The 19,979-nt window shown below is 44.0% G+C and overlaps 1 protein-coding gene across 3 annotated transcripts in view; it reads right to left on the bottom strand.

The window, feature by feature from the left end:
* Positions 1-19,979, bottom strand: part of LOC144682517 (F-box/WD repeat-containing protein 7-like) — a 221,543-nt gene that overhangs the window by 31,793 nt on the left and 169,771 nt on the right. For all 3 annotated transcript variants that reach the window (XM_078544906.1, XM_078544907.1, XM_078544908.1), the window contains 4 exons: positions 18,316-18,398; positions 15,031-15,166; positions 5,823-5,957; positions 1,366-1,489 (listed from right to left, as the gene is read on the bottom strand). In XM_078544906.1, the coding sequence (XP_078401032.1) occupies positions 1,366-1,489; positions 5,823-5,957; positions 15,031-15,166; positions 18,316-18,398 (478 nt within the window). The remainder of the gene's footprint in view (positions 1-1,365; positions 1,490-5,822; positions 5,958-15,030; positions 15,167-18,315; positions 18,399-19,979) is intronic.

Below are 19,979 nucleotides of genomic sequence, written 5' to 3' on the forward strand. Positions count from 1 at the left end.
TTCATCAGCTGAGAGGGTATGTGGTAATTAGCAGGAGGTTTCCTTGCCCATGTTTTGCCATGAGGCTTCATGGAATCTGGAGTTGATGTTGGGCAACTCTCTCCTGACTTTATACCAGTGTGCCGCCACCTCTGCTGGGTCTGTCCTGCCAGTGGGACAGGACATATCCAGGGATGGTGATGGTGGTACAAAAACAGAAAACACTGGAAAAACTCAGCAGTAGAAAAACTGAGTTAATGTTTCGAGTCTGTATGACTCTTTTCAGAACGAAGAGTTATACAGACTCGAAACGTTAACTCTGTCTCTCTCCACAGATGCTGTTAGACCTGCTGAGTTTTTCCAGCATTTTGTTTTTGATTCAGATTTCCTGCATCCGCAGTATTTTGCTTTTATCATGGTGATGGTGGTGTCTGGGACATTATCTGTAAGGTATGATTCCATGAGGATGACTATGGCTGTTGCTTGACTCGTCTGTGAGATAGCTCTCCCAGTTTTGACACAAGTCCCCAGATGTTAGTAAGGGGCACTTTGCAGGGTTAACAGGGCTGATTTTGCCATTGTTGTTTCTGGTGCGTAGGTCGATGCTGGGTGGTCCGTCCAGTTTTATTTCTTATTGACTTATCTTTAGCAATTTGATACAACTGAGTGGCTTGCTAGACCATTCCAGAGGGCATTTAAGAATCAACTACATTGCTGTTGGTCTGGAGTTACATGTAGGCCAGACCAGACACGTAACTCCACACCAGGTAAAGATGCCAGATCTCCATTAGTGAACCAGGTGGGTTTTTTTCAACAACTGACAATAGTTTAAAGGTCATCATTTGTCTTTTTTAATTCCAGATATTTACTCAATTCAAAATTCCACCATCTGCTGTGGTGGGATGTAAACCTTACCCTGGGTCTCTGGATTACTAGTCCAGTGACAATACCATCATGATTTGTAGTGCGACCCCTATGATTTGTGCTGAGGTTGGTGTTCTCAGTATGACGGCCATAGGCAGGCTACAGTTGACCTCAGGAACAGTCTGGAAAATGGGCCTGGATTCTCCCTCCTGACTGCTAACCGGCAAACTCTAAGGCAAGTGCACATGTGTGTGTGTAGAAGAAAACTATCAGAGTGGGAAGAAAAATCAAATATTCAATTAACTATTGGCTTAATGTCACCAAGTAACCTGCAGTCCCCTAAATTCTGCCTCAGCACAGCGTTGCAAACTATGAATCAACTGGCAGCCGCTGTTTGATCGGAAACTACAGGCTGCCAAGAATGCTCAGTGTTATTCCAAGAATTGGATTTTGGTTATCACTGTTGGCACTTGGAGGTACCTGGCAATTAAGATGTGAACATGCCAGCACTTCTACACTCACCCTCTTCCCTGCATTTCTCTCTCCAAAGCAGGTTATCCTCAGCCAAGATCCGCCAGTAGCGACAAGTCTGTGCTGCCCGCAGCAGGTCCCGTGGCTCCAGAAATGACAGGACGTAGAGTGCCAGCTGCAAGGTGAAAACAGCAGACACTGTAAAACTGCTCCAATCAAGCTGCTGATTGCAGAGTCAGGAGGAGATCAAGAGGTGTATTAAAACAGTTTGAAAATTAAGAGTAAAATCAAATGTACCCCTTCAAAATATTACGACTCTGAAACAGTTTAATCTCAGCCTGATGGTACGACAATCATATCCTCATTAACTTCTTTTTGATTTCATGGGATGTGGGCATCGCAGGCTAACATTTATTCCCCATCCCTAATTGCCCTTGAGAAGGCGGTGGTGAGCCACCTTCTTGAACCGCTGTAGTCCACATGGTGTAAGTACACCCATAGTGCTGTTAGGGAGTGAGTTAACTTGGCACAATCAGCACTTCAGCTATGTTTGAACATCATTCAAACCTCTTCAAATTGCAGATGGCAAGATATGCCTGTATGTTGTCTTCTAGTCTGCCACTGAAACATCACAATGGGAGCCCTTATTTTAATTAATGGTACATGATGAATTACGTTCTACAATTATGTGGAGGTGAGAAAATATTCAACTTCAAAGGCTTAGTAGATAAATGTACACCCAGTGTACCAGTGTAATACTGAGGCAAAGAGAGGTTACAAATCTCCAAGTTTCATTCCTGCTCTTCACTGATTTCCAGTGCACTAGAATTGGCCTTAAATGTTCTTAAGCTGGGTCTGGATGGTGAGAATGGGGGTTGGGGGTGGGGGAGAAAAACAGCTTTGGACTCTGCTCATTACTAACTGTGCAGATATGGATCGTAAGGCAGGGTAAAACATAGTAAAACACTTCAATATGCTGCATAGAAGCATTGATAAAAATCTGACACCAATCCACATAATTATTAGGACAGGTGACCAGGAGCTTGACTGCAGGAGTATTTTAAGAAGCGTCTTACAAGAGAGGCAGAGGGGGAGCGGGAGAGAATTCCAGAGCTCAAGGCCAAGGAACTTTTGAATAGGAAAAGACCATTCAGTCCCTCAAGCCTGTTCCACCATTTGGTGAGATCGTGGCTGATCTGTACCGTACCTCCATCTTAACCGCCTTCATGGCCCAAAGAGATCAAGGGTACACAGTTCATTAAAACGTCATGAACAGGTACAGAAAAATATATGTAGGATTACATCGGACATACAGCACAGAAATCGGCCATTTGGCCTAACCAGTCCATGCTCCTGCTTATGCTCCACTCAAGCCTCCCCCCATCTTCTCTCATTTAAATCTACCGTCGTAGCCCTCTATTCCCTCCTCCCTCAACTGTTTGTCTAGCTTCCCCTTAAAATGCATCTATACTATTCCCTGTGGTAGTGAGTTCCACGTTCTCACTATTCTCTCTGGGTAAGGAAGTTTCTTCTGGATTCCCTATTGGATTTTTTGGGTGACTATCTTATACTGATCGCCTCTCGGTATGCTCTTCCCCACAAGAGGAAACATTCTCTCTGTGTCTACTTGATCAAAACCTTTCATCATTTTAAAAACTTCTATTAGGTCACCACTCAGTCTTTTTTCAAGAGAACTTAGAAATATATCACCATTCCTTCACTGTCACTGGGTCAAAATCCTGGAACTCCCTTCCCAACAGCGCTGTGAGTGTACCTACACCACACAGACTGCAACATTCAAGAAGGCAGCTCACCACCACCTTCTCAAGGGCAACTAGGGGTGGGCAATAAATGCTGGCCCAGCCAGTGAAGTCCACATCCCATGAATGAATAAAAAAAAGGAAACCCAGGCTGTCAATCCTTTCCCGATATTTATACCCACACATTTCGGGTTTCATCCTTGTAAGTCTTCTCTGCACCCTCTCCATGTCTCGATATTCCTTTTATAATATGGCGACCAGGGCTACACACAGTTCTCCAAGTGTGGGTCTGACCAAGGTTCGATACAGGTTCAGCATAACTTCCCTACTTTCAATTCTATCCCTCTAGAAATAAAACCTAATGCTTGGTTTGCTATTTCGATGTTGTATTTTAGTATCCTCCACTCCCTTCAACTCACAATTTGTGGACATATGGCAAAGGGAATTCTGGACTATTATATCTAGAGATGAGAATACAATGGGGTAGAAAATATGCCTCAGCTTTACAACTCCCTGGTTAGACTACACCTCGAGTCACAGCCATTCTGGGCCCATACCTTTGGAAGGGTATATTGGCCTTGAAGGGTGTACAGTGCAGATTTACTAGAATGTTAGCATGGATTCCAAGGATTAAGCTATGAGAAGAGATTAAACAAACTAACTTTGTATTCCCTGGAATTTAGAAGGTTAAGGAGCGCTTTGCCTTTTTTTATATTAAAGGGAGCAGATAGGGTAGTCTGAGAGAAAATATTTCTGATAGTTGGAGAGTGTAGGACTAGGGGGTATAGTCTAAAAATTAGAGCCAGGCCTTTCAGGGGTGCAATTAGGAAACACAATTAAAATTAGATCAACTGGCCCATAAGGGACCAAGGGGGCAATCTATGGGTGGAGCCAGAGGACATCACTAGAGTGCTAAATGAATACTTCACGTCTGTCTTCACCCAAGAGAATGAGGATGAAGGTATCGAACTCGGGGAGAGAGACTGCGAGGTTCTTAAGCAAATTGATATAGGGAGTGACAAGGTATCGGAGGTGTTGGCAGGCTTAAAAAGTGGACAAATCTCCAGGTCCAGATGATTTGTGTCCCAGATTGCTGAGGGAGGCAAGGGAGGAGATCGCAGGGGCTCTGACCCAAATTTTTTATTCCTCTGAAAAAGGCACATGGGACACTTTATCAATCGAGGCATAGATTACAAAAGTAGGGAGGTCATGTTGGAGTTGTATAGAACCTTAGTGAGGCCACAGCTGGTGTACTGTGTGCAGTTCTGATCGCCACATTGTAGGAAGGATGTGATTGCACTGGACGGGGTGCAGAGGAGATTCACCAGGATGTTGCCTGGAATGAAACATTTAAGTTATGAAGAGAGGTTAGATAGGCTTGGGTTGTTTTCGTTGGAGCAGAGAAGACTGAGGGGTGACCTGGTCGAGGTGTACAAGATTATGAGGGGCATGGACAGGGTGGATAGGGAGCAGCTGTTCCCCTGAGTTGAAGGGTCAGTCACAAGGGGACATAAGTTCAAGGTGAGGGGCAGGAGGTTATGGGGGGATATGGGGAGAAACTTTTTTACCCAGAGGGTGACGGTCTGGAATGCACTGCCTAGGAGGGTGGTGGAGGCGGGTTGCCTCACATCCTTTACAAAGTACCTGGATGAGCACTTGGCACGTCATAACATTCAAGGCTATAGGCCAAGTGCTGGTAAATGGGATTAGGTAGGTAGGTCAGGTGCTTCTCACGTGTCTGTGCAGACTTGATGGGCCGAAGGGCCTCGTCTACACTGAGATTCTGTGCTAATTGTTAATTTTAAATGAGATGATAGATTTTTGTTATCCAAAGGTATTAAAGGATATGGGGCAAAGGCAAGTATATGGAGTTAGGTCGCAAATCAATCATTGAATTGCAGTCAGAACAGGTTGAAGAGGTTAAATGGCCTCCTCCTGTTCTTATATTGGTTCTGTTATTCCTAATAATCCTGCCTTAAGAAAATCTTTCAAACTTGGTTTTCAAATTTTCAATTGGCCCCCAGTCTCAACAGCATTTTGTGGAGGGAGAGGGAGGGGAAGGAAAGTGTTCCAAATTTCCACCACCTTTTCTGCAAAGGAGCGTTGCCTGATAATACCGCTGATCAGTCTAACTCCAATTTTCAGGTTATGCCCTTGTTCTGGACCTCCATGTCAAAGGAAAAATATTTTTCTGTCTATCCTATCAAATCCTTTAGTTGTCTCAAACACCTCAATTAGATCACCCCTTATTCATCTACATTTGAGGGAACACAAGCAACCTCTCTTCTAATTTAACCCTTTTAGTTCTAGATAGCTGAAAGCATGGCCACAGATAGTGGGTGATGAAAATTGTGAATCTACAAGAAGCCAGAGTTGGAGAAGGGCAGAGATTTGTGATATCTCTCAGGCATAGGGCTTGTGGGTGAGGTTCAAGAGAGCTGGTGTCTAAAGAACTGAATCCCTGCATCAGACTACAGAAAAGAAATGGGGTAAAGGCAGAGAGGTCGGGTGGGGTGGAGTGGTCGGGTGGGGCAGGGGGCAGGGAAAATCACTGGCTACCTGCAGATACAAATTTGCTTCAGCGATTCACAGGGAAGATAAAACAGGAAACAAATCTGGCCAAGCAGTGACCGGCTCTACTGGGGCAAGCCCCTCACATTTATTTTGTGTGCTTTATATGCAATAGAACTGCAGCTCATGCTCCACATCAGCAGCTTCACAAGGGCTCATTACCGCTTAGACACGTACCTCTTTTGGTAGGAGGGAGATGAAGTCCCGCTGAAACTGAGGTTCAATGACCTGCATCATGTATTTGATCTGAGAAGTCTCACAGCGATCAATGAGCTCATCCAATGCTAGGAGTTTCTCAGGACCACTCCACCTCTGTGGAACAAAAAGCAAAAAGGTCAGAGACCAAGTTAAAGTACTAAGCTCAAGCCTTCACATTCAGCGACTGGCATGAATATTTACAAACATCAGAGTGCCAGTACTCCAGTTATATGCCAGAATAGCCAGTTATATGTATAGATGTTATATGCCGGAATAGTTATGGAAAAAGGACACTTTGCACATACTAAGTGCACTCAAATGGAGGACAGGTCAGAGACTGTGCTAAAACGCCTATCCAACGCACTCCCTTCGAGCGTGGGGAGGGCAGGTTGATGAATTTATCCAAAATCATGGTCTATCAATTAGTATGTTTTTCCTTTCACATTTTATTTCACACCTCCCATCCCCAGTACTTTAGAAATCAACGACTCTTTCTAGAATAAGTGCTCGTAAATGCTAGCAATCCTCTGGCACATGGCTACTCTTCATTGGTGGGCCAAAACAGCGAGCGCCTGTGGGCTATTTCTCCAGGGAAGGTATCACCGGAGGACCTGATCAAATCACCATTGTTACATGCAATTCACAGAGATCAGAGAGTCCCGATCAGGGGTAAAAACAATGGTTGCTTTTTCATCTCTCTTGTCCAGGACAGCAGAGGCGAATTGCATCAGGCCCACTGCATCTCAACAGATTGGTAACTCAACACAGAGTGGGAATAGAATCTGATCGCACAGTTCACTGCTACACAAGGCTGTGCCTTCACCATGAGGCCCAGCTTCACCTTTTTAAGTCTCAACATCTTGGGCAAGCTTTAACACTAATCTGCCTATGCAGAACATCAAATGGGTATTAGAAAAAAAATAGGATTTTCAGCACACATTCCTCACAATTTTATAACAAACGTTTACTTCCTCATGACTTCTCATCATAAAGAGTGACAATGCAGCACATTCAAGATATCAAAGGTTTAAAGGATTGCTAAGATGTCCATCTGCCTGGAACAGTCATGAAATGGCTTCTGTTCTGGGGCATAACACCCGATTATGAGAACCTCCACCAGGGAGAATAAAAAAACTTCAGTATGCAAAGACAGTGAGTTGTGATTTTAAACACCTGAAATTCAACAGTGAGAATCAAGAAATGTGCAAGATGGAATTTAGAAAAACCAGGTTAAAAATCACAGTAAGTAGTCATACTAGCACAAAGAGGGAAACGGAAGGCTGTGTGAGAGGTAAAAAGAAAAGGGAGAGGTTAGAGGTGACAGGTGGTGGTGACCACCTTCTTGAACCGCTGTAGCCTATATAGTGTATGCTATAGTGCTGTTAGGGGAGTGGGAGGGTTTCCAGGATTCTGACCCAGTGATAGTTGAAGGAAAGGAAATATATTTCAAGGTTGGAACGTTGTATGACTTGGAGGGAAACTTGAAAGCAATGGTATTTCCATGTATCTGCTGCCATTATTCATCTAAAATAGTCAAGGTCATGGGTGTCAATTAAGAATTGGTGAGTTTCCACGGTGCATCTTGTAGGTGGTACATACTGCTGCCACTGTGTAGCGGTGGTGCAGGCAATGGGTGTTTAAGGTGATGAATGGGATGCTGATCAAGTGGACTGCTTTGTCCTGGTTGAACTTCTTGAATGTTGCTGGAGCCACGCTCATCCAGCCAAGTGCAGAGTATTCTATCACACTCCTGACTTGTGCCTTTATAGATGGTGGTCAAGCTTTGGGGAGGGGTCAGGTAGTAAGTTATACATCTCAGGGTACTCAAACTCTGACCTATTATTTATTCATATAGTATTTATATAGCTGCTTCACTTATGCTTCTGGATAAAGGTTAGTATGCAGGTATAGCAGGTAACTAGGAAAGCTAATAATGTCATCATTTATTGGGAGGGGAGTTGATTACAAAAGTAGGGAGGTTATGCTTCAGTTGTATGGGGCATTGGTGAGGCTACATCTGGAGCATTGGTTACAGTACTGGTTTCCTTATTTAAAGAAAGATGTAAATGTGTTAGAAGCAGTTCAGAAAAGGTTTACTAGAATAATACAAGGAATGGGCCGGTTGTCTTGAGGAAAGGCTGGACAGGTTAGGCTTGTTTCCACTAGGGTTTAGGAGGGTAAGAGGCAACTTGATTGGAACCTTTAAGATCCTGAGGGGTCTTGACAGGATGGATGTGGAGAGGATGTTTCCTCTTGTGGGAGAATCTAGAACTAGGGGTCACTCATTTAAGACAGATGAGGGAGAATTTTTTTTCTCTGAGGGTTGAGTGTCTTTGTAATTCTCTTCCTCAAAAGGCAGTGGAAGCAGAGTCATTGAACATTTTTAAGACAGGGCTAGATAGATTAACAAGGTGGTGAAAGGTTATCAGGGGTAGGCAGGAATGTGGGGTTGAGGTTACAATCATATCAGCCATGATCTTATTGAATGGCAGAGCAGGCTCGAGTGGCCTACTCCTGCTCCTAATTCATATATCCACATGACCCCCAAAATATTGACTGTGGAGGATCTAGCCGTCATAAGGTTGTTGAATGTCAAAGGAAGCTAGTTAAGACAATCTTGGAGATGGTCATTGCCTGAAGCCCATGTGATACGAATGTTACTTGCCACTTATCAACCCAAGCCTGGTGTTGCTCAGGTTTTCCTGCATGCAGGCACATAAACTGCTTCAGAATCTAAGGAATTGTGAATGGAACTGAACACTGCAATTATCAGCAAACATCCCATTTCTGACCCCATGATGGAGGTAAGGTCATTGATGAAGCCATCAAGATCTTTGGACCTTGAACACTCGATAAGGAGCTCCCACATCTTTCTTTGTGCTAGATAAGTTGCCATTCAAGCAGAGTTTGCCTCTAATTCCCATTGACGAATTTTACTAGGGCTCCTTGATGCTAGATTTGGTCAAATTCTGCCTTGATGTCAGGGCAGTCATTCTCACCCCACCTCTGGCTTTCAGCTCTTTTGTCCATATTTGGAGCAAGGCTTTAATGAGGTCTGGGGTTGAATAGGTCTGGCAGAACCCAAACTGATCAGTAAACAGGTAATTGGGAAGCTAGTGCTGCTAATAGCACTGTCAATGACACCTTCCATCACTTTGATGATCGAGAGTGGACTGACGGGGCAGTAAATGGCCAGACTTAGATTTTGTGGACAGGACATACCAGGGCAATTTTTCACGCTGTCAGGTAGATGCCAACACTGTAGTTGTACTGGAATTGCTTGGCAAGGGGGATAGCCTTGGCGCACAATTTTCAACATTCCAGCCCAGATGTAGTTAAGACCCACAGCTTTTGCTCCACCATTTCATGATAACACATGGATTGAAACACACTAGCTGAAGAATAACAGAGTCAGAGGTCTACAGCACAGAAAAAGGCCATTCCGCCCATCGAGTCTGCGATGGTCAAACAAGCACCTAACTATTCTAATCCCATTTTCCAGCTCTAGGCCCATAGCCTTGTATGCCATGGCATCGCAAGTGCACATCCAAATACTCCTTAAATGTTATGAGGGTTTCTACCTCTTCCACGCTTCCAGGCAGTGAGTTCCAGATTCCCACCACCCTCTAGGCAAAAAAAATTCTTCCTCACATCCCCTCTAAACCTCCTACCCCTTACCTTAAATCTATACCCCCTGGTTATTGATCCCTCCACCAAGGGGAAAAGTTCCTTACTGTCCATCCTATCTATGCCCCTCAATTTTATACACCTCAATCAAGTCCCCCCTCAATCTCCTCTGGTGCAGGAAAAATAACCCCAGTCTATCCAATCTCTCCTCCTCCTAACCAAAACTCTCCAGCCCAGGCAACATCCTGGTAAATCTCCTTTGCACTCTCTCTAGTGCAATCACAGCCTTCCTATAATGCGGATTCCAGAGCTGCAAGCAATACGCTAGCTGTGGCCTAACCGGCGTTTTATACAGTTCCAGCATAACCTCCCTACTCTTATATTCTATGCCTCGGCTAATAAAGGCAAGTATCTCATATGCCTTCTTAACCACCTTATCTACCTGTCCCGCTACCTTAAGGGACCTTGGTGGGCATGTACACCAAGGTCCCTCTGATCCTCGGTACTTCCCAGGGTCCTACCATTCGTCACATATTCCTGTGCCTTGCTTGTCCTGCCCAAGTGCATCACCTCACACTTATCCAGATTAAATTCCATTTGCCACTGATCAGCCCATCTGACCAGCCCGTCTATATCCTCCTGTAATCTAAGGCTATTCTCCTCACTATTTACCACCCCACCAATTTTTGTGTCATCCACGAACTTACTGATCAACCCTCCTACATTCAACTCTAAATCGTTTATATATACCACAAACAGCACGGGACCTAACACCGATCCCTGTGGAACCCCAATGGACATAGGCATCCAGTCATAAAAATACCCCTCGACTATCACCCTCTGCTTCCTGCCAATTCTGGATCCAATTTGCCTTGGATCCCATGGGCTCTTACCGTCATTATCAGTCTCCCATGTGGGACCTTAGTCCAACTAGACTATGTCAAATGCATTGCCCTCATCTACACACCTGGTCTTCTCTTCGAAAAATTCAATCAAATTGGTCAGACATGACCTCCCCTTAACAAAACCACGCTGACTGTCCTTGATTAATCCCTGCCTCTCCAAGCGTAGATTAATTCTGTCCCTCAGAATTGCTTCCAATAGTTTCCCCACCACTGAGGTTAGACTGACTGGCCTCTAGTTCCCTGGTTTATCCTTCCTCCCTTCTTGAATAACGGTACCACATTGGCTGTCCTCTGGTACCTCTCCTGTGGCTAGAGAGGTATTGAAAATTACTGCCAGCGCCCCTGCTATCTCCTCCCTTGCCTCACTCAACAGCCTGGGATACATTTCATCCAGGCCTGGAGATTTATCTACTTTTAAGCCTGCTGGACCACTTAGAACCTTCTCCCTTTCCATGTTAATTTCTTTAATTACATCAAGTCCTGCTGCCTGATTTCCATAACCACATCGTCCCCTTGTGAACACCAACACAAAGTATTCATTTAGAACCCTACCTATGTCTTTCGGCTCCACACACAAATTACCGCTATGGTCTTTAATGGGCCCTACTCTTTCCCTAGTTATCCTCTTACTCTTAATGTACTTGTAAAATAATTTTGGATTTTCCTTCATTTTGCCAATGATTTTTCATGCTCCCTTTTTGCTCTCCTAATTTCCTTTTTAAGTTCCACATAACATCTGTTATGCTGGGGATATCAGGAGTAGGCAGATTATGCTGGCTGAAGGTGGTTGCAGCTACTTCAAACTTTGCCTTATGTACTCACATGCTGAGCTCGGCCATTGCTATGTTCCTCACCTTTAACACATTGGACATCACCATTAATCAGAAGCTCAACTGGACCAGCCATATCAATACGTTGGCTACAAGAGCAAGTCAGAAACTGTTTCTGTAACGTCTGTAAGCATGCAGGTGCAACAGGCGGTAAAGGCGGCAAATGGTATGTTGGCCTTCTTAGCCAGAGGATTCGAGTACAGGAACAGGGATGTCTTGCTGCAATTGTACAGGGCCTTGGTGAGATCACACCTGGAATATTGTGTGCAGTTTCGGTCTCCTTATCTGAGGAAGGATGTTCTTGCTATAGAGGGAGTGCAGCGAAGGTTTACTAGACTGATTCCTGGGATGGCGGGACTGACATATGAGAAGAGTTTGAGTCGATTAGGATTATATTCGCTGGAGTTCAGAAGAATAAGGGAGGATCTCATAGAAACCCATAAAATTCTAACAGGACTAGACAGGGTAGATGCAGGAAGGATGTTCCCGATGGTGGGGGAGTCCAGAACCAGGGGTCACAGTCTGAGGATACGGGGTAGACCATTTAGGACTGAGATGAGGAGAAATTTCTTCACCCAGCGAGTGGTGAGCCTGTGGAATTCGTTACCACAGAAGGTAGTTGAGGCCAAAACATTGTACGTTTTCAAGATGGAGTTAGATATAGCTCTTGGGGTGAAAGGGATCAGAGTATGGGGAGAAAGCGAGAGCAGGCTATTGAATTGGATGATCAGCCATGATTATAATGATTGGCAGAGCAGGCTCGAAGGGCTGAATGGCCTATTCCTGTTCCTAGTTTCTATCAAGGATGGGGATGTTCACAGAGCCTACTTAACTCTCCATTACTTGTTTAATTGTCCACTACCATTCACAATGGTATGTGGCAGGACTGCAGAACTTTTCTCTAACCTATTGATTGTGGGGTCGCTTAGCTCAGACCATGCACACATTCCTGTATTGTACTTCACCTCATTTTTGCATTCCAATCTCAGTCAGTGTTTCAGTATGCAGGTGATACTTGTCAGCACGCTCACTCAAATTGAGCTCCAAGCTGCTGTCAACTCCGTATCACAAAATGGGCCTTTCACTAAACACCCAGAAAACTAAGGCACCATTTCCCACAGCACAGCGATTAATTAAGATCAATGGCACAATCCTGGAAAACGTGGGCCATTTTCCGTATCTTGGGAGCCTTCGCCCGACGAAGCGAGGCATAAACAACAAAATTCATCATCGCCTCCAATGTGCCAGCTCAGCCTTTGGCCGACTGAAGAAAAGAGTATTTGACGACCAGGATCTCAAACCCAAGACTAAGGTCATGATTTACTGGGCAGCAGTGATCTCCACTCTCCTATTTTCTTCGGAGACATGGACGACCTGCAGCAGGCACGTCAAAGCACTGAAGTAGCACCAGTAGTGCTTCTGCAAAATCCTCCATTAAACTCGATGGCAAGAAGGGTGATCCAACAGCAGCATATTCCCCCCCAGCATCAGGGTGCTAATCACTCAAAACCAGGTCCGCTGGGCAGGAACATGTCATTTGTATGCCTGACACCAGAATCCCAAAGCAACTGTCCTACTCAGAACTCAGTTGCAACAAGAAATATCCAGGAAGACAGCGGAAGTGCTTTAGGCAAAAAACTCGCGCATTGACTCCCCAAAACTTGTCCACCATCTACAAGGCTCAAGTCAGGGGTGTGATGGAACACTCTCCATTTGCCTGGGAGAGTGCAGCTCCAACAACACTCAAGAAGCTCAACACCATCTTCAGACTTCAAGTGATGAGGGCTCAGGAAAATTCCTGGCGATCAAAGTGGGTTCAAAAGCCCTAGCAAAGGAGGCAGCAGCAGGTTAATGACTCTGTGCTGTGGAGCCGTTGGGGCGATGGTAACCCTTTGGAACAGTCGTGTTCTGCTCAGTGCGGCCGAAAAGCTGAAGTTCAGTTTGTGAGTTAGTGATGGAGTACAGACTCCGGAATCCAGGGGAATGGAGTCTCGGGAGACGAGATTGAAACCCTGCGAGGTGGACCGTCGCTGAGGCCGTGCAAGTTGGAGCAACTTTTGCAGAGAATTCCAAGGCGAAATCTTCGAAGGTGAAGATTGGAAACCTTCATCAGCAAGACGGAGTTTCAACGAGATTGGTTGATTCAGTGTTTACTGACGTCCTGGTGGTTTGTTGAGAAATCCGTTGGGTCTGTCCTGGTTGCATCTGCCATTTATTGTGCAGTGTGGTGTGTTCAATCACAGTTTGCATATACCTTATATTAACTCAGTGTTAAGAGTATAATATATTGTAAACTATTTTATGTCTCTGACCTTGTAAAGTTTATTTTTGCTTCTTCGAAATCTGTGAAATCTTGTGGCTTTATTCTCTTAGCAAATGGCTTGGATCTCAAACTTTGTCTACTTTAAACAAAAAGGTTATTGGTCCCTAACCGGATCGTACCAAAACGCTTGAGGGTCTGGCCCAGGATTATCATAACATCCTTCTTAAAAATTGCGGCATCCAGAACTGAATGCAATACTCCAGCTGAGGCCAGAGTAGTGTCTTCTACTAGTTTAACAAAACCTCCTTGCTCCTGTACTCTATGCCCCTATTACTAAAGCCTAGGATACCGTATGCATTTTTAACTACACTCTCAACTTATCTGCCATCTTCAGTGATTTGTGCACATATACACCCAGGTCCCTCTGCTCTTGCACTCTCTTTAGAGTTGTACCCTTTATTTTATATTCTCTCCATGTTCTTCCTACCAAAGTGAATCACTTCAGACTACTCTGCATTGAAGTTCATCTGCCACCTGTCTGCCCATTCCATGAACTTGTCTATGTCCTTTTGAAGTTCTACACTAACCTCCTCACAGTTCACAATGCTTCCAAGTTTTGTAACATCTGCAAATTTTAATATTGTGGCCTTTATACCAAGGTCTAGATCATTAATATGTATCAGGGAAAGCAAGGGTTCCAAAATTGACCCCTGGGGAACTCCACTACAAACCTTCCTCCAGCCTGAAAAACATCCATTAGCCACTACTCTGTTTCCTGTCTCTCAGCCAATTCCATATCCATTTGCTACTTTCCCTTTTATTCCATGAGCTATAACTTTGTCCACACACCCTGTGAAAAGAGTAAATAAAAAAGGAATGCCTTCAAAGCATCCCCGAAGAGGTCAAACATCCCTGCTGACCCATGGGAGACCCTGGCTTGTGACTGGCCAGAATGGAGGTTTATTCAGGAAGGCACTGAACACAGAGACTTTGACGGGAACGCACAGGCAAAGTCGAGGAGTTGGAGAGAGCACACAAACCTCCAAACACCTCAGCTCCCCAACCCTTCAAGTACAATCTGCCCCACACATGGCAGAATTTATAGAACGTGCAATGGACTCATCACCCATCTGAGAACCCATCGAACAGGGGCGGAAGTCATCCTCGATCCTGAGGGGCTGCCTAACGTCACTTCATTTTTAGGTATACCTGCTGCTGCTCCTGACACACTCTTCCACAATATTCATTCCATCAAGCCAGGGAATCAATCCTGGCTCAATCATCATCTTAGGCAATCCCTCAGGTTTGCATTTGTACTTTGTACCAGCCTCAGTGGAAAGCTAGACATCGATTGCATTACAGTTAAGGCAGGAAACGTAGAGTGACAATTTACATCAAATTCACTTCTTGTATTTGGACAAAATATGACTCTCCCACCTATGAAAACGCACCCCCACCTCCCATGCCAACTCTACCCAACAACTGCTGGCTACCCAGTACACCCGCAGCTGTGTGCACCTTCCTACCCACCCATCTCAAAGCGGATTCCTCAGTGTACCTACCTGGAACATGCCAAGCCATTCCTGAAGATCTGATGGCGGCGCCACTGACGTAATGCGTCTCCGATGCTGACCTGGGATGTTGCCATTCCGTAGATCTCCAAATGTTGTGGCCGTATTTATGCAGGGAGATAGAGAGCTGTCGGAAAAGGTAACAGAGACGTGACTATTCTTCATGGACATGTCCTGCCTGGATTCAGAGAGACGAGAGCCTCAGGACATACCACAGATTCCTTGGTTGGCTTTATTTCTTTATAATGGATGAGCAGCATATTAATTCTGGTAAAAGGCTTTTTTGAAAAGGCCACAGGAATGAAGGAAATTGCTACACTGATATGGTAAGGTTCTAAAGGCCAAGTTTAAAATCACATTTTTTGGGCATGGCAGAATGAGTTTAACTTGCAGCTAACCCATGCTTTCTGTGTACTGGGAATATTTCATAGGGCCATATGGATGGACATTTACTCCACTGAGTTTACCCAGGTGCGTTTGTTCAGACACGAGGACCAAAATTGGAAAAAATAACCTGCAAAATTATCTATTTTCAAATGTATCCAAATGTATTGTTTGGGTTAATTGAGATCTTTCAATATTAAAGCTTTGATGCAGGTTTAAAAATCAACGTGAGCTTGTAACACACACTTGATCGCAGTAGCAACAGATTGTGATTAATATGCAGCTCACATTCTCTAGCTCTATAATTTCATAAAAAATAGAAAAGACACCAGCTGATGCGAGGCTGTAGCATCTTCCTCCACATCCCATCACCTACGTAAGAGCTGGGGAGCAGCACCAGACATGTCAGCAATCATTAGCTGTTCTCACACTTTACCTGCTGGTCTGACACATTATGATGAGCATATGTTAATCTGGATGCACTTTCCATACTTCATCCAATGGACATTATGTGTGGAAAGAGACATTTTAAACTAGGTTGTCATCTTCCTCTCATTAGGGTATTTCATGCTTCATGGGTGCATTTCCACAGGCACTGGTCACCCATGAGTAACTTACTGAAGAGGCCTTATTTGCTTGCCACCATGAGCAATGATTGCCAGTTGTGAGATTTTTACTGCTCAAGAGTTATAACTTAGCACCATTGAAGATGGTTGTGGTTGTTGGAGGTCAGTCATCTCAGTTCCAGGACATCACTGCAGGAGTTCCTCAGGGTAGTGTCCTAGGCCCAACCATCTTCAGCTGCTTCACCAATGCCCTTCCTTCCATCATAAGGTCAGAAGTCAGTATGTTCACTGATAAATGACAAATAACATTCACATACAAGTGCCAGGCAATGACCATCTCCAACAAGAGAGAATCTAACCATCTCCCCATGACATTCAATGGCGTCACCACTGCCAAATTCCCCACTATCAACATCCTGGCGGGGGGGGGGGGGGGGGGTTTACCACTGACCAGAAACTGAACTGGACTAGCCATATAAATATTGTGGTTACAAGAGGAAGTCAGAGGCTAGGATTTCCACAGTAAGTAACTCACCTCCTGACTCCCCAAAGTCTGTCCATCTACAAGGCACAAGTCAGGAACGTGCTGGAATGCTCTCCACTTGCCTGGATGAGTGCTGCTCCAACAACACTCAAGGAGCTTGACATCATCCAGGTCAAAGCAGCCCACCTGATTGGTGGCCCATCCACCACATTAAACATTCACTTCCTCCAACACTGATGCATAGTGGCAGTAGTGTGCATCATTTACAAGATGCATTGCAGCAACTCGCCATGGCTTCTTAGACAGCACCTTCCAAAACCGTGACCTCTGCCAGTTAGAAGGACAAGGGCAGCAGGCACATGGGAACACTGCCACCTTCAAGTCACACATCATCCTGGCTCGGAAATATCACTGTTCTTTCGCTAGGTCAAAATCCTGGAACTCCCGCTCAATAGCATTATGGGAGCACATACACCACATTGATTGCAGTAGCTTAAGGAAGTGCATCAGGCACCTTCTTGAGGACAATTAGGGATGACAAATAAATGCTGGTCTTGCTAGTAACACCCAGGCACATGAATGAATAAAAGGGATTGTCCATTTTGATAACCCAGATTCAGACTACAGGTGGCCATTCGGTTCATTGTATTTATGCTAGCTTTGTGGAACTGCTTCCAATTAGTCCCACGGCCTTGCATTTTTCCCCATCATCCTGCAAATGTTTTCTATTCAAATATATGTCCAATTTCCTTCGAACCTTTCTATTGTGTCTGCTTCCACTACCCTTTCAAGAAGTGCATTCCAGATTATCATAACTGTGCAAAATAAATTCTCTCTCTCCACAAGTCCTGAGCTTTCCAATTAGCATTTGAGTCCACACTGGCTGGAAATGGTGAACTTGTGATTTGAGAAAGCTGACTTTCGGTGAAGCATAAAAGCAAAAAACTGCAGATGCTGGAAATCCAAAACAAAAATAAAAATACCTGGAAAAACTCAGCAGGTCTGGCAGCATCTGCGGAGAGAAACACAGTTAACGTTTCGAGTCCGTATGACTCTTCTACAGAACTAAGTAAAAAGTTTCAGTGAAGCATATTGGGTGACTATGTAAGTGTTCTCTCTATTGTAATCTGCGAAAATCACCCAGTACAATCAAAGATTCTGTAACTTCAGCTACTATTTTAAAATAACTTTCCAAGAACCAAATGTGTGCTTTTGAGAAGATATTTTTAAGCTATAAAGTAGTAAGGTCCAACAGTAAGGATAGGAATGTAGGCATTTACACAGGAACTATACAATGCAATAAGGCTGCTGGATTAATGGGGTATGCACACACCTATGTCCTGCTGAAATAGCCTCTTTTTTCAAAAATGTAATTCATTGTGTAACATACTTTCAGATATTAACACGCAATTATGTATTGCCAATGTTTATGTAAGTACTAAAATATTGAGAAAGGTTTTTTAAAACTGGAGAGTTATATTATTATGCAGGATGCACACTACTCTTCATAATAAATGCACAAATTCCTAATTGTCGGGGTTTATATTCTTCTGGAATTTTGATCTGGATCCATTCACTTTATTGGTGTGTAACAGGATTCAGATATGATCTGCAATCCAGTGTTGCAGAAAATTTGGAAAAATGAACTTAAGTATAAACCTAAACTTTTTGTCATCAGGGGAATTTTTGAACCAATCCATTCATTTAGCGCCCAATTTAGTCAGTCATGGAAAACATCAAATCACAAAGACAGCAGGTTAAAGCACATAGGTGGCCGATTCAGTGGGTTTGAGTTGAGACACTCCTTGGGTCAATCCTGCAGCTGCTTTTTCCTGTCAGTACCTTGAGTATTCGGACCCCTTGCACAGTTTCTTTCCCGGTGACAGCGCTCGCACATCAAGGCCATTCTCTGACTTTCGCTTCATCTGTGAAAAGAAAAGAGATTGTCATATTGAGATGTAATAAACCCTGGTCTGCTGAGTGCACCAGTTAACGGAAGAACAACAACAGGAAATGGGATATTAATAGGACTCTGGCTGGCCACAAACTATCCTGCAAAAGACAATCAAACAGACAGGACTCAGAATTATCCTTCCTGACAACTACAGATAACTACTCCTAATAACAATCCATCCAGATGGTTAATTGTTTTAAACAACAATCACTCAGTAATCTTTGGTGCAAAGCAAGACAGAGAGGAAATAGTAACCGGGAGCAGCATTCAGTGTACAGATCCATTAGAGAGCAGGCATGAAGGAATTGGCCCCATCCTTTTCTGCAATTTCATGCACCTTTTATATAATCAATTTCCAAGATGTAGAAAGAGCAGCAGATTTAAGACCTGTGAAACCATGCCTCACTTGCAGCTCATTTAATGGGGTTATATATAATCCCAGCCTGTTTGCTGGTTTATTTAAACACTCATTTAACAATCCCATACAAACTATCTTGGTGAGTATTTCAGCAGAAACACTAGGACGGAACATTGGTTGTATTTACAAACTGTTTTCTGGGATATCGGAATCTGCCCCACTCTAATTGAGAAATCTGCTCATCCTCTGACACTCACAGCTCTTAGTGATCCCATATCCGAAACATTCACCTCTCTTTGTACACTTTCAGTTTTAAGCAATACGGTAAATTTCTATGTATTCTAAAGCTAAAGATCCTGTTTGCTTTTGTTCCTTTGAAACAATGATGTGCAATTAATGCATTTTTCCCTTTTCTTATAAATGTCTAAACATTTCACATACAATAATTCTGAAATGCAGTCATCATTATGCAGGCAGCAATTCTGCACACATTAGGATCCAAAAAACAGCAATGAGATGAATAGCCAACCAAGCTGCTTTCACCTCATTTTGGTTGAGTAAGGGCTATTGGCTGAGACACTCAGAGAATCAGTGCAGAAGAGTTCATTCGGTCCATCAAGCCTGTGCCGGCTCTTTGAAAGAGATGTTCAACTCATCCCAAGTGGGTGAGGGTGAGTGGGTGAGCATCCAGAGACTGGGAATGAGCCAGACACACACACATACTGACCCTTTCACACTCTAATGGCCATCTTTATTAATTACTCTTTTTTAAAATTACCAATTTATTGCTTTGCCATTGCTTTAGTTTTGCTCAGCAAGTTGTTTCTTTTCGTCATTCTCAACTTTTTTTGAAATTCATGTATCTTTCTGAAATTTGCTCATTGGTCCCTTGGGAAAAAAATGGAAATGTGTGACCCTCCACACAAAAAAGTTGGACAAGCCTTCTCCAGGGCATCCTCTCACTCCAGCACTAATATTCCCCTTAATCAATACTGCCACTCTCCTCCTTTCTTTTCTTCTCTATCTTTACTGAACATGTCTTGTATTCAGGAATATTTAATACACAGTCCTCATGGGGTGTGGGAATCATTGGCAAGGCCAGCATTCGTTGCCCATCCCTAATTGCCCTTGTTCAGAGGGCATTTAAGAGTCAACCACATTGCCGTGGGCCTGGAGTCACATGTAGGCCAGACC

Source organism: Cetorhinus maximus, chromosome 7, assembly GCF_964194155.1.
Source record: "Cetorhinus maximus chromosome 7, sCetMax3.hap1.1, whole genome shotgun sequence".
Taxonomy (NCBI): Eukaryota; Metazoa; Chordata; class Chondrichthyes; order Lamniformes; family Cetorhinidae; genus Cetorhinus; species Cetorhinus maximus.